Source organism: Corvus kubaryi, unplaced genomic scaffold, assembly GCF_017639235.1.
Source record: "Corvus kubaryi isolate FWS band 111438036 unplaced genomic scaffold, C.kubaryi_AGA036_p1.0 split3-37296, whole genome shotgun sequence".
Classification (NCBI taxonomy): domain Eukaryota; kingdom Metazoa; phylum Chordata; class Aves; order Passeriformes; family Corvidae; genus Corvus; species Corvus kubaryi.
In genome coordinates this window covers 2,229,622-2,243,057 of record NW_024582086.1, presented here as the reverse complement: position 1 = coordinate 2,243,057, position 13,436 = coordinate 2,229,622, and the positions used below count along the sequence as shown (strand labels likewise).

The 13,436-nt window shown below is 44.4% G+C and overlaps 1 protein-coding gene across 1 annotated transcript; it reads right to left on the bottom strand.

Moving 5' to 3' along the window:
* Window positions 1-2,925: 2,925 nt before the first annotated feature.
* On the bottom strand, window positions 2,926-9,112 carry GNG10 (G protein subunit gamma 10). Its single transcript, XM_042015334.1, has 3 exons — window positions 8,943-9,112; window positions 5,584-5,715; window positions 2,926-3,823 (listed from the first exon to the last, which is right to left on the bottom strand). Exons 1-2 carry the CDS (start codon window positions 9,021-9,023, stop codon window positions 5,590-5,592), a joined length of 207 nt encoding a protein of 68 aa, XP_041871268.1. The 5' UTR covers window positions 9,024-9,112; the 3' UTR covers window positions 2,926-3,823; window positions 5,584-5,589.
* Between the last annotated feature and the right edge of the window lie 4,324 nt (window positions 9,113-13,436).

Sequence of the window (13,436 nt, the reverse complement as noted above, 5' to 3'; positions counted from 1 at the left end):
GTAATAAAAGAAAAACCACCAAGTTTGAGGCTTGTGCTTGTACTTAAATACTTATTTGACATTAAGCCTTCATTACGCACATGTTCACTATTTGGGTAAATGAAACTAGCACTTACGGGAGAAAGATTTAGTCTCTCAGAGACAACAGAGTGCTGATTTTTAACTAAATTCTTAAAAGCTATGATGGCAGCACTAACTGCAGTTTTAGTTCAGAGTAATATCCCAGAATTATTTGTACCGCAATTGTTTGCAAGATTTTAGAAAATACCTTTCCCAAGTGATAACATAAAAAGATTTCTAGTAAAATTGCAAACAAGCCACTGTTTCCTAGAATAAGAGTCTGAAATAAAAATTGCGATTTGCTTATACTATCTATGGCCCATTTTTGTGGTCACCTGACCTAGCCATTTTCCTTCTTTTGCATCATGGGTTATGTTGTCAAAACTACCTCCCAAACATCCAGAACCAGGAATCTGTTTTTTTTAAAGCACAGCTGTACAAAGTCTCAGTCACAGATGACCAAAGTTTGAGAAAATTATAGCTGCCAGTGCCAAGCTATGTATTTATGTCCTCCTCTTCCACAGGCAAAGGCTGACACAAGAACTTTCATATGAACAGTTGTGAAAGTATAGCATAGATAATCTATAGATAACTTTGAAAACGAAGACATGTTGTCTACATTAAATAAAACAATTCAAGTGCTGTCTGTGTTAAGTTTCCATTAGGTAGAAAAAATGTCAGTGTACAGTTAAATTACTGGCAATGAAGTGGAAAATAAGGAAAAGGGCTTGAAATGACCAGTTCCTTTTTACTGTAATTGTTTATGACAAATATCAGTCTCTCACAGATATGGACACATTGACAAATTTATAAAACATTACATTCTTCCCCCTCCTTTTGTCTGTTTAATGTGCAGTAAAATTACTAATGAACTACACTGATGCACGTCCCCCTGCCTGCCCTGCCAAATGACCTATAACTATGAATTAGGAAGCAACTAATTCTTAGTCAAAAAGATGTAGTACAAAATCTAATCTCCAGTCTTACATCAGCAGGTAGGGATGCTCCATACCTGGAACATGTTTGTAAGCCTTTTAGTGACCAGGCAGGAGGCAGCTGTAGATGGAGAAGAGCCTTCCTGATCAACTGGGAGAGAAGACAGTGAGAAAAGGGGGTCTTATGGCTCATGTAAGGCACTGAGCATACAAATGTGTGCACTCAATCTTCTTTACATCCTGGACATCCTGTATGACCTGCTGCCATCAGATGCCTCTGCGCAGCAGATAGCCCTCTTGGATAGTCTTTGGTAAAGGAAGCTAAGATGCTGCCCACAGTTGTCCACCTCACTGCAGATCATACCTGTTGGAGCAGAGGTGGTGAAATGTGATGTTTGCCCTGGTCTAGGCCATCACAGGGTTCAGTTCAGCAAAGGAGTGCAAACTCAGGTACACCTGCAGCTGTAGAAAAGACATGGCCCTGTAGACTGGTGTAGGTAAGAGACAAGAGGTTCTCCTGCCTGCAGAAGCAGTCAGCTGTCCATGCTTGTTTGTCAGGTTCTTTGGTTATGGCAAGGAAAGGGGACCTGCAAAAGCTGAGCTGCTAAGATGCAGCCACTTCACCCAGCCAACACAAAATAACCAGCAGTGGCACACTTCACCAAACTGATTCCCAACAGGAACCAAAGAGCCTTAGTGCCAACCAAAACTAATTTGGAGCTTGTTCTGACACTCAACTTCTCTCACAGAACATGCCCTGGGAGGGCAGAGGTGGCATTGCTGTCACTCCTCTCCCTGCTTCTATCCAGCAGCTCAGATGCACACTGCCCTGAGAGCAAAGAGGTGCAGCAACCACACTCCTCTGAAAAGGCTGGGATCCATATCTGAGGAATAAACACCATGCTCAGAGGGACATCTGGATGGAGTGTTCCCAGTCCATCTCACAACTGCTGCACAGGTCTTTCTAGCCCTTGCTGGTGCAAGACACGGAAGTAGACAGGATCTGCAGTATGCTCACAGTGCTACTCCAGCTGTAAGAGACCAGATGGAGCTGGGCAGGGCTGCCAAGAGACAGCAGTGGTTGACTGGCTGTCTAGCAGCGGTGGCTCCCTGCTGCACTCTGTGATTCGCCCACTCCTTATGCCAGCTCAGCAACTGCTTCAAAACCCAAGCTCCAACTGACATTGCTGAGCCGGAAGGAGTACGCAACAGGAGTTTTGGGGAAAGAAACAGATGTGAAGGGATGAGGGGAGGTTTTATTGCAGGAGGTAAAAGAAAGATGAAGGGCTTGCCTGGGAGGAAGTAGGCAGCAGCCATAAGCTGGCTGTCCAAAGGCTTTTGATGTATGCACTCATCAGTATCTTTGTCATTTTGGCCTCAAACCAAGCCTCTGATGGCCTCTATGCAAGAGTAATTTGGTTTTCTCTAGACTTCTGTAACTCTGTCCAGTGCTAACAGAAAAGCTGCCATATTTAAACAGCCTACAGTGAAAGGAAGTCAGAATGAAGAAAAGCTCTGAAGAAAGGATGTTCTCTTCTATATTTAAAGGCACAATACACACTGGCAGTATTACAGCTCTCATTTTGGTGTCTTTCTGCAGGACAGCAACCACGAAAATCTTTTGACAAAGACTGAACTGCCTGGAGGACACTGTTGCCCCATTCCAGTTACTGTTTATGAATGTTAAGTACTCAGATTGCAGAGTTCTTCCTTACAGCTTCAAAATGTGTAAGTGAGCCTGATAACATTGTTAGTGTTTACAAATATGGTCAACAGATACAAATGGGATTTTTCTACTAATAAGACTGTTTCTAAAAATCCAGTAGCAACCTTCTCTTCCCAAAAAAGCAAAGAGCTCCCCTCCCACTGCAAAATCCAAGTATCCTTTTCCTTACATAGCTGCTCTTTGCTACACAAATTACACAATGAGTTCAAAGCCAAGAGGGATAGGAATTTTATTTCTCAACTTCTAAAAGATTAATACAAACAATAGAAAGTAGACAAAATTAAAAACCTCTAAAAAAAGTTGTTCTTGTAAAAGTGCTCTATAAAAAAAGTGAAGGCAAATGACCAAACACATTTTAGTAAATTCTGTGTATTGCAAACTGTGACAATGATGCATGCAATTATCTTTGGGTGTTCACAGATTCTTAGTGTCTGTTTGGTAACATTTTAAATACATTAAGAAAATTCCACCACAGCAGTACTGTTAAAAATACAAAGTAGAAGAAGGCTTACAGATCAGAAGTATTGCAAGAAACATGCTTTAGGAATCAAGCCTCTGCTACATACTGTGTTCAGCAGTTAATAAAATGTGTCACTTATGCACTGAGATGCACTTGAAAAAGAAATAAAGTTGGTTCCAGGTTTGCTAATGAAAGCAAAATGTCCCCTGAGGACATTACTCTAGCAGTCAAAGCATTTAGCTTTATACTTTAAATATTCACTTTTGGGTTGTTTTATTTTGGAAAAAAAAAAATCCCCATGAATAGTTTTTGCTATTATTCCGGTGTTATGGTTTATCAAGATCAGAGTAAGTAATTTGGTTAAAAATTCACGTTTTTAATTTCTAAAATGTAAACTTCTCAAGTAATATTTGTATAGTTAGCATAGTGTAGTAAAAGTGGTGATGGTTAAGAAAAGAGAAAGAGTTACATTAAAAAACTTCAAGAACATTACTAAAAGACAGTGGAATATGGATACACAAGAACACACAGACAAATATCTAGGATGCTGTTTTAGCCACATAAAAGACAGAGACTTTTCTTGTGAAGGAAAGGCAGTTGTTATTCATGTCATGCTTGAAGGTAATTCTCCAATGACCTTCCCTATAAGAGGAAAAAAAAAGTTTATTAAATGCCATCTTCTTAAGCTGATACATTTCTCTTACAAATCACAACAGAAAAGCTCCTTTGCACTGAGAAAAACCAAAAAATTACTTTCCTTTGCTGGATGTTGGTATCCTCGTAATATCATAAAATTTTTAACTGGCTTTTTTACTTTGCTCTGATTTTCTTATGATCCTAAGGTAACACAAGAATAATAAACTAAATATTTGATTTATCAGCAAAAAACCACTAAGTGACATCCTGGGCTGAGCTATGCATTTCTAAAAGAATCATAAATTAATCATCAAGCTCTTTTGAGAAAATATTTTGTAGTGTATCTGTATGATGTGATCACCTCAGAATAGGTAGACACACACACAGACACAGACCCGTAAAAAAAGAAAAAGTAGAAAGGCTGCTTAAATAACAGAAGAACATATGCAATTGTCATTAAAAATTTTATCTTAGTTGCATGAAGAATTACAGGTAGCACCCAAATTAAGAAAATCTGCTTTTGCTTCACCCTCAACAAGTTTTTCCAGAAGAGCATCTCATGTTCAGTTGCTCCCTTTCTTTCAGGTTCAAAAGAGGTTCAATCCTGTTTTGTTGAACCTATGTAGCAACAATCAAAGCCATGCTATTGATGAGGCAAAAGCTCAAGTGCAAGCTCAGGAACAGCTGGCAGCAGCAAGGGGAAGATTTTACAAGTACTTTAGGTTTTAGCTTAAATTCTGCCCTTAGAGAAAACATTGATTTTTTCTTTAATAGCACTCTCATCAAAAGAACAGACTTCAGTGTTTCTTCCTCTCTGCAGATTTTTCAGCTCTACAGCAGGAACTATTTTTATTTTATCTTTTAAGGAGGAGTAACCCCTTCTGAATATCCTACTTCCACATTTGTTTGTCAAGCAAAAGACGTAGACTTTACAAGTTATGGTGTTGTTATACCCAAAGCTACTAGCATGCATGGCCTTTCTTTCTCCTGCTGCAATCATTGATAATCTTTGTGACAAATGGGAGAAGCCAGACTGGGAATCATGGAACTGGATCCCAAAGATTTGTACATGTTGGACGGTCACCCACCCACCTACTCTATAGGTGTTACATAGGTAAAGGCAATGCAGAGCACTAAGGCAGAGTTCAGGGAGTAGCTCATCCTTTAGCCCTGTGCTGAAAAAGGTTACAAAGGATGTGATGACAGATTGCCTCAGCTCCTTTCTGCTTCCACTGGTTTTGCTGCTGTACCAACAGTAAGCACGGGAAGAGCCTAAGGACAGACACAGCGAAATGAACTGCAATATGACATTAAAGACAAAAATGTATTTTAACATGATTCTTGCTTAACCTGTGAGCTAGTCATCAGAACATATAAAATTGCCACAGCTTGGCCTTACCTCTCCAAGCTGGGTATGTGACTGTCTACTGTCTGGCTGTGTCAAACATAGCTGTGTGTCTTAGACAATTTTAATTAGTTTGGATGCTACTAATAACCTTACTGCTGATCAAACACAAAAACACAACCCCTGAACAAAGAAAAAACAACTTATAAACAAAACAACTCTAGAAAGAGCTGTAGAAAAGAGACATGCTTCAACTGCCACACCTAAAAAACCCAGAAAACAGTCTGCAGAGCCAACAGGGAAATGATGAACACTCAAGCAAGAACTCAACACTTAAAGAACTATCACCATGTGTCTTTGTCCCTCCAAGGGCTTGAGTTTCAAATCAGAGTGGTTGTCATGGCATCTATGACTTTATTACCTGATTTCAGAGCAGAGCACAGGATCGGGGTTCTCGGAAGGGATTGCTCCCTGCAGGAACCCCAACAAGCAAGGCATCTTTGCAGGCATTTTGCATACAGTACTGCTGGAGTTCTGCAGCTGCCTGAGAGACCTGAAAAGGAAAAACAAATCCAGAGAGGAAACTAATTCATTCACAAGCATCTATTAAGCATTTCCTCTTGAAGAGCTATTATCAAACAGAGCTGGAGTGCAGCCAAATCACCTCTTGGATTCTAAAACACCAAGTAAATTAGCACAGAAGCACAATTTACAAAGCTGATGAAGCACCCATGAAATACTATGCCAGTGATAAGCCAGAATAGTGCAGAGGACTGAGGTGCAAGTGTGATGCAATTTCTCCTCATTAAAATGCTCAGAGCCATCATAATTTTCCAGTATACTGTAGTGTTTTCAGGTTTATATTTGAACTCTTCTATCCTCTGATAATTTTTTTAAAGGATTTTCATTCCAAACTTCTAAACAACACAGAGTATAACAAGGAATGAAAGCAAAAAGATGAGGATGAACAGCTTTTGAAGTCCAAATTGTCATCTTCCGCCAGCAGTGAAGTGAGAACTTCAAATCCACATTCTGGCCCCCCAAAAGGAGAGTTCAGAGCTGCAGAACAAGCCCAGGATCCCAAAGGTAAAATGTCTTCAGCACTGAACTCCCCTGCTCTCCTTGTGGATGGCAAGTCAGTCATGTGCCTACATTTTTGAAGGAAAATGTAGAGGAATTCCCAGCTTCCCAGACACACATTAGGAACACCTCAGTGAACTGTTAAAACCTATGCTGTCTGATACATATTTTATAAAAGAAAATACTAAACATATTGATGGAACTAAAAGTTCCCCTCTGACCTCACCTCTGCCTTTGTTACAGGACTCCTGAAACACTGGTTTTTCTTCCTACACAGCTCTGCAGTGTTGCCAAAACAACAGCCAGAAGTACCATTCAAACTTCCCAGCCTCCTGTCTGAAGCAACCACCCTGGAACCCCAGAGGAATTTTGGTTCAGGGCCATCCCATAGAAAACTATCTGGAAACACATGGGAAATCTGGCCTAGCACACACTTTTGTTTGCTATTTTGCTGCTCTCCTCTTCACTGTCTTCCAGCTCTCCTCCAGGCTCTCCTCCAGGACACTCATCCTGATAACTGCCTCAATTTACCGAGCAGTTGTCAGCACTTCAGGGAGTTGTTACGAGAAGCTTTTTCCCTCAGCCTCCCAGGTTCTCTTGAGCAGAGTACAGGGAGAAGCATCTGCAGCAAGGATTCCTGCTAAGGCAGCAGGTTTCGTCAGTCCTTCCTTACCTGAGGAGAAGCCATTTCTGGAGGCTGCAGAGTTGTCCTGCCCTACCCAGTCCCTTGGACCCCCTGCAGCATTAGCACCCTTGCCTCAACTGCAGTGCCTGCCCCTTGTGGTGCCCAGCTGTGCACCACATGGCTATCAGGCAGAGATGCCACTAGCCAACACTGGTCAGGCCAAAGCCATGTGGAGCTTTTTCCTTGAAGGGTTAGCAGTTCCTACAGCATCTCTTTGCACTTTGCTGCCAAACTCCCCCCACACATACTGAGCTATGTATATCCTGGTATATCCTCAAAAGATACAAACCAGAACTGCCTACTCTTAGTCTTACCTATGCCCTATAACTTCCTTATTTTCTCCTGTTCACACAGAAATTTTCTGCAGTATTGCATCATGTGACAAACACGCTCCCTTCAGCAGCCTCCTGCATGCAAGATGTGTATGGGTACTTCTTTCCTACTCAGTTTCCTCTTTCTGAAAATATTGTTCCTGTCTGCTTTTTTAGCCAGCAGGGTAAACAAAATCACCACTGGAACTTGGCAGTATGGAATGTATTTTTAAAAATCCTTTCATAACCAGCTTCCGTCTGGAAACACATTGTCTATTCAAAGTAGATGAAACAATGTTTTCTCCTATTTCAGTGCTTGCTAAAACTGAACCGAGTGGTTTTTCATCTGCTGAATATATTTCACGTTGTCTTTATACTGTATGTAGAGAAACACAGATGACACCATTTATTTTTAATCGTGTGTCATTTCAAAGCCATGAACAGGCTCCTAGAACAGCAGAACTGGAACGAGACTGCTGTGCACAATGCTGCAAGAAAAATGAGACTGAGGTCCATCAAGGACAAGCCTCCCTGGAATACAAGCAAACTCATGAAAAATAGGCAGCCTTGGGAAGTCCAGCTCCAGAACATGTTACTGCCACAAAGTAACACCTGTAAACTACAAACTATGTCTCTTATAGCCACTACCCATCTACAAAAAAAACAGTGGGGAGGATGTATCTGCCTCAAAACGAGCAGGAACAGAGATCCAGGCACCAACAATAACGGCTGGGCAACCATTTCAGTGTCTGACAGTACCCCTCTTGCCACAAGAGTCTGTATTTCTACTCTGAAACAGGCTGTTTTTCACATATTCCCACACCTCACTGCAGTGATAAACACAGTCACTTCTAGTGAATAAAGCATCTGCTGATTCAGTTTTGCTAATAAAATGTAGTAACATCATCAAATTGATTAGGATGATATCCAAAAGCTGTAGTGGTTTCACCACAATGAGCACGTCAAATTTTCACCCGCCCAGGCCAGGACTAAATAATTTTGAATTATTTTAAAATAATTTAGCTAAGTTCCTGCAGCTCAATGTGTTGGCACAGTCGTTCAGACTGAGGAAGCTCGTCTTTTGTGACTGGCCAGAGAAAAATGGCGAATGCAAGGAGGGAGACAAGGAAAGCGCAAGATAGAAACTAATTTGACCTCCTTCACTTCGCAGACTATGCTGGACTTTGTGCGTGGTGATGGACCCCCCACATCTGCTGGAAACCAAGAGCTGTCTCGGTCAGGTCACCAAACCTGAGGAGCTGGCAGATGACAGGACTGCCTCATCATGATGCCTTTGTCTGGAAATGTGCAAGCAGGAGAAGGTTCATGCATGCGTAGCAAATCGCCTGCCTTCCCCAAGTGTGCCAGCGGGTACCACCCCGCACCGCCTCCCCCTGCAGATCCTGCCAGCGCTCCGAAGCGGGGGGGAGCAGGGCTGGCTCCGCTGCGAGGAACTACCCCCGATTATCTGCTTGCTGGTGCAGAACTACCTAGGAGCTGCTGTATTATTTATCACGGCTCCTTCCACCAGGGAACGGCACTCGCTCCATCGCTCCCGCGGGCCCGGGGCTCGGCGCCCGCCGGGCACAGGCACCCCTCACCCCCTTCCTTCCCCGGGCGGGCGGCGCGGATCAGCGCGGAGGGAAATGCAGGAGCGGCTCCTCTCCCCCACCCCGCTCCCGGGGACCCCGCGCCCCGGCTCACCTTGATCCTCTCCACGGCCGCCTCCAGTTTCAGCTGCTCCACCAGCCTCTGCATGGTGCTCAGGCTACCGCCCGACGACATACCGAAGCCGCGGAGAAGACCGAGAGGATGAAGCGGGCGGGCAGGCAGCGCGGCTCGGCCGGGCTGGGCTGGGCTGGGCTGGGCTGGGCTGGGCTGGGCTGGGCTGGGCTGGGCTGGGCTGCCTCCACCCCGGGGAGGGGCCGGGGCCGCTCCGCCCTCAGCCCCCGCGGCACCGCCCCGGCGCTCCGCCGGAACCCGCTGCGCGCTGGGTTTGAGGGCTCGAGCTTCTTTGGGGGGCAGGAAACCTGCTGGTTCAAGCACGGGCGGAAAAAATAGAAGAGAAGAAAAGGAAACAAAAAAATAAAGTGGGGAGCAGGGGGAGGAGGGGGAGGAAACGGGGGGGGGGGGGGGGGGAGAGGGAGGAAAAAAGGGAGGAAGAAAAAAAGGAAAAAAGAAAAGAGGAAAAAGAGGGAAAACGGGGGAAAGGAGAGACAAAGAAAAAAAGGAGGGAAAGGGAGAAAATAAGTGGGGAAAAAAGAGGGGGGAAGACGAGAGGAGAAAGGGAATTCACAGAATCATAGAACAGTTTGGACCTGAAGGGACTAACCCCACCACTTTGGGCAGGGATAACACACGCTACATCAGGTTGCGCAGAGCCCCATCCAGCTTGGTCTTGAACACTGACAGAGATGGACTTCTAAACATGTCTTCTGCCCACAGGCAGCTTTTAGGTTCCAAATGCCTGGCAACTACTGCCAGTGTTGACGCATCTCCCCTCTCCCCACCCAGCACTGTTCACCACCATTTCAGCAGTGACCATAAATAAGTCCTCTCACTTTTCGGCAGGGGTTTGCCAGCTATTAGTTTGCCGGCTTGTTAAAAAGCTGGTGGGATGAACCTTATAGCCTCAAATGGTTGCTCTGAACATATGACAGGACAGCCAGGAGTTCAGGTCCAGCCAGAATGGTTTTGTGGAAGACAAGTCCTGTCTGACCAACCCGATGTCCTTCTATAGCAAGGTGACACCAAGAGAGTGAGGAAAAGGCTGTGGATGTTGTCTTCAGCAAAGCCTTTTACATCATCTCCCACATCATTCTCTTGGAGAAACTGTCAGCTCATGGTGTTTATGAAGCAGTTCTTTGCTGGGTAAAGAACTGGCTGGGTGGCTGGGGCCAAAAAGTTGTGGTGAATGGAGTTAAATCCAGCAGGTAGCTGGTCACTAGTGGCGTTCCCCAGGAGTCAGTATTTGGGCCAGCCCTGTTTAATGTCTTCACCAACTACCTGGATGAGAGGATAAAGTCTACACTCAGCAAGTTCACTGATGACACCAAGCTGAATGGGAGTGTTGACCTGTGGGAGGGCAGGAAGGCTATGTAGAGGGATCAGGACAGGCTGAATTGATGGACTGAGGCCAATTGCATGAGGTTACACAAGGCCAAATGCTGAGTGCTGCCCTTGGGTCACAACACCCCAGGCAGTGCTGTAGGTTGGGACAGAGTGGCTGGAAGGCTGCCTGGCAGAAGAGGACCTGGGTCTGCTGGTCAACAGCAGCTGAACATGGCCTAGAATGTGCCCGGGTGGCCAAGAAGGACAGTGGCATCCTGGTCTGTATCACCAGTAGTGTGGCAGCAGGACCAGGGCAGTGACTGTCCCTCTTTACTTGGCACTGGTGAGACCACACCTCGTGTCATGTGCCCAGTTCTGGGCCCCTCACAACAAGAAAAACATTGAGGTGCTGGTGTTGCCAAATTTTTGGAACTCGGACATTTTAGTTATACAAACAAAGGGTCAGGTTTAGAAAGAAGACATTGTTTATTGTGTAGAGATGCAAGGTGTAAGTTTTCCTACAAATCAAGCACACCAAGGAGTAAATACTGAGAGAATTTATACCCAAAAGTTTACATAAACCCACCTATATAATACCTGGTTACTGCCTACCTCATGCATAGTCATTTAGTTTGTGCAGCCTTATGACATGTCACTGCGCCTGCATGGGCCTCTTTGGGGGTCTCTAGTGGTTGCTTTCCATCATCTGGGGAGGTGTCCTCTACAGAGCCTCGAATAAAGTTCAGGTCAGGTCGAGAAGAACCCAAGGCTGAGTGCCAAAGAAGATGTGATCTGCAGCTCCAATTTAAACAATTGCCAAGCAGGACATAAAATACAAAAGCTTTCTGTAAACTTCAAGCAACACCTGTTTAACCCACCTGACAACATCTATTTGTGTCAGTGATTGAGGCCCGGACCCAGACCGGCAGGGAATCTGAGTCGTTTATTCCAAGGAATGAGCTGGTTTTATACACTTTTCCAAGGCACATTATTTCCTTATACGGCAATCCTCACTACGTGACCTATCCCGTGTTGCCACATCAGCAACACACTTTCCAAATGTCCTTCTATGGGGTGACCACTCGCTGTTCACCTGTCCGTCAGCTCCCGGCGGGCTCCTCTCTGTAGGGCTCTGCCCTGTGACACCTCCTGCCCCCAGGGTCTGGTGGAGACAAGCCTCTCTCTGGGCTGCCATGTGCTCCTTTGTGCTGCCATGTGCTCCTTTGTGCTGCCATGTGCCTCTGCGGCATGTCTCACAGCATACAGCTCAATTCTATCTTAATCTCTTCCCACAATTTGTATTCAAAGGAGGGATTAAAGGTGAGAATGATACCATCAGCTTTCATCTGCTACAGAGATCAAAGGAAGGGACAGAATTCTCATTCTGCTTAAAGACATCACTGGAGCATGTCCAGAAAAAGGCAAGAAAGCTGGTGAAGAGTCAGGAGCAGAAGTCCTGTGAGAAGAGGCTGAGGGATCTGGGATTGTTTAGCCTGGAGAAAAGGAGGCTCAAGGAGACCTTATCACTCTCTACAACTGCCTGAAAGGAGGTTGTAGCCAGGTCAGCCTTCTTCTCCCAGGTAACAAGTGACAGGACAAGAAGTGGCCTGAGGGTGCACCAGAAGTTTAGATTAGATAGTAGGAAAAATTTCTTCCTTGAAAGCATTGTATAACATTGGAACAGTCTGTCCAGAGAAGTGGTAGAGTCACCATTTCTGTGAGTGTCCAAAAAGCATGTGGATATGACACCTGAGGACACGGTTCAGTGGTGAACATGGTGGTGGTGCTGCATTTATGGTTGGACTAGATAGTCTTAATGGTCTTTTCCAACTTTAATGATTCTACGATTCTGTAGGGACAACCAGGCATGCACATGCTTGTGCCTTAATCAGAGCCTCAGCATGGTCATAGAAAAGACACACTGAATCTTCTCCAAGATCCTAGTACCTTGCAACCTTTTTCTCCATAATGATCTCACCACTACCCAGTACTGACATTTCTCTCTCAAGTCAATTCAACCTACACTGGCTATACTAGGCATAGTATTGTAACTCTCAGAAGTCTCAGAAAATTTATGCCCAGAAGACAGATGTAATTTAGAACTACAATGACAGTCTAGAAATGCCTAGTAGCCTCTGATAATGAGGTGTCACTGCAGCACTGACAGTTTTCTAAAGACACCTGAGTTTTTTCGGTCCTTTGTCAGAGAAATGTGACTGCAGTGTTGCTGCCCAGCAAATTTTTGCTGCATTCAATGAATTTATGTCTGCATCTGATTATTTTCAAAGGGGTGACATGTCTAGAGAAGATGGGACTCCAAGCTGAGCCACCAAAATGGATCATTTCCAGCAGGTTGTAGGATACGTCTGACTTCTCCATCCACTTGGTATCAGGCCACAGGTGTTACAGGGACAAAACATCATTGCCACTGAAAGATACAGCTCTGTCCTCTGCCAGAACTGTACCTCCATTTCCACTGTAGTATCAGATCAGGAAATTAATCTTGATTACAAGGAAGGTAGACAACAAGGGAAAACAGATCCATGTTTTGACTTCATATTTGCACAACCCAAATACTTGGCTTGGGAAAGGAGAGAGCAAAATGAGGCAGAAGGTCAAGAGCAGCACAGCTGTCAGCCTGTGAAACTGCACACACAGGTTTAGATCCTCTCGTATACAATTACCTTGTTCATTTCCAGATATAACTGTCTTTTCTAATAATCAGCACCACTGTATTTGTGCTTACCTTCATTCTCTGTTTCTACCACAGCAACTTTATCTTTTCTCTTCCACTCTTTCAGGAGACTGTGTTTTGGGGGATGAAGCAGCAATACACCAAAGCTGTGGTCTCTCAGTTCGCCAGCATCTTTGCAATGTCCCTAATATTACTTCATGAAAGCAAGCACAGCCTTTTCTGCATACCTTCTTTAACAATTCTTAGATTTTAATTGATAATTAGGTACAAAGTGAATTAAGTTCATTGCTACTCTACATTCAGCAGATGAAGGAACAATCTAGCAGTTTCTCTTCAATTTTGCTACTGTGTACAGAGATTCAGCATAGTATTTCTATCATGCTGCCCTGGCTTCAGCTGGGATACAGTTCTCAGTAGCTGTTACAGTGCTGTGTTTTGGATTCAGAATGAAA

Bases quoted from the DNA above. Each gene is read 5' to 3' on its own strand.
- GNG10 (XM_042015334.1), bottom strand. From the start codon at position 9,023: ATGTCGTCGGGCGGTAGCCTGAGCACCATGCAGAGGCTGGTGGAGCAG. The intron at 5,716-8,942 runs GTGAGCCGGGGC...TTTCCTTTTCAG, and splicing joins CGGCCGTGGAGAGGATCAAG to GTCTCTCAGGCAGCTGCAGA.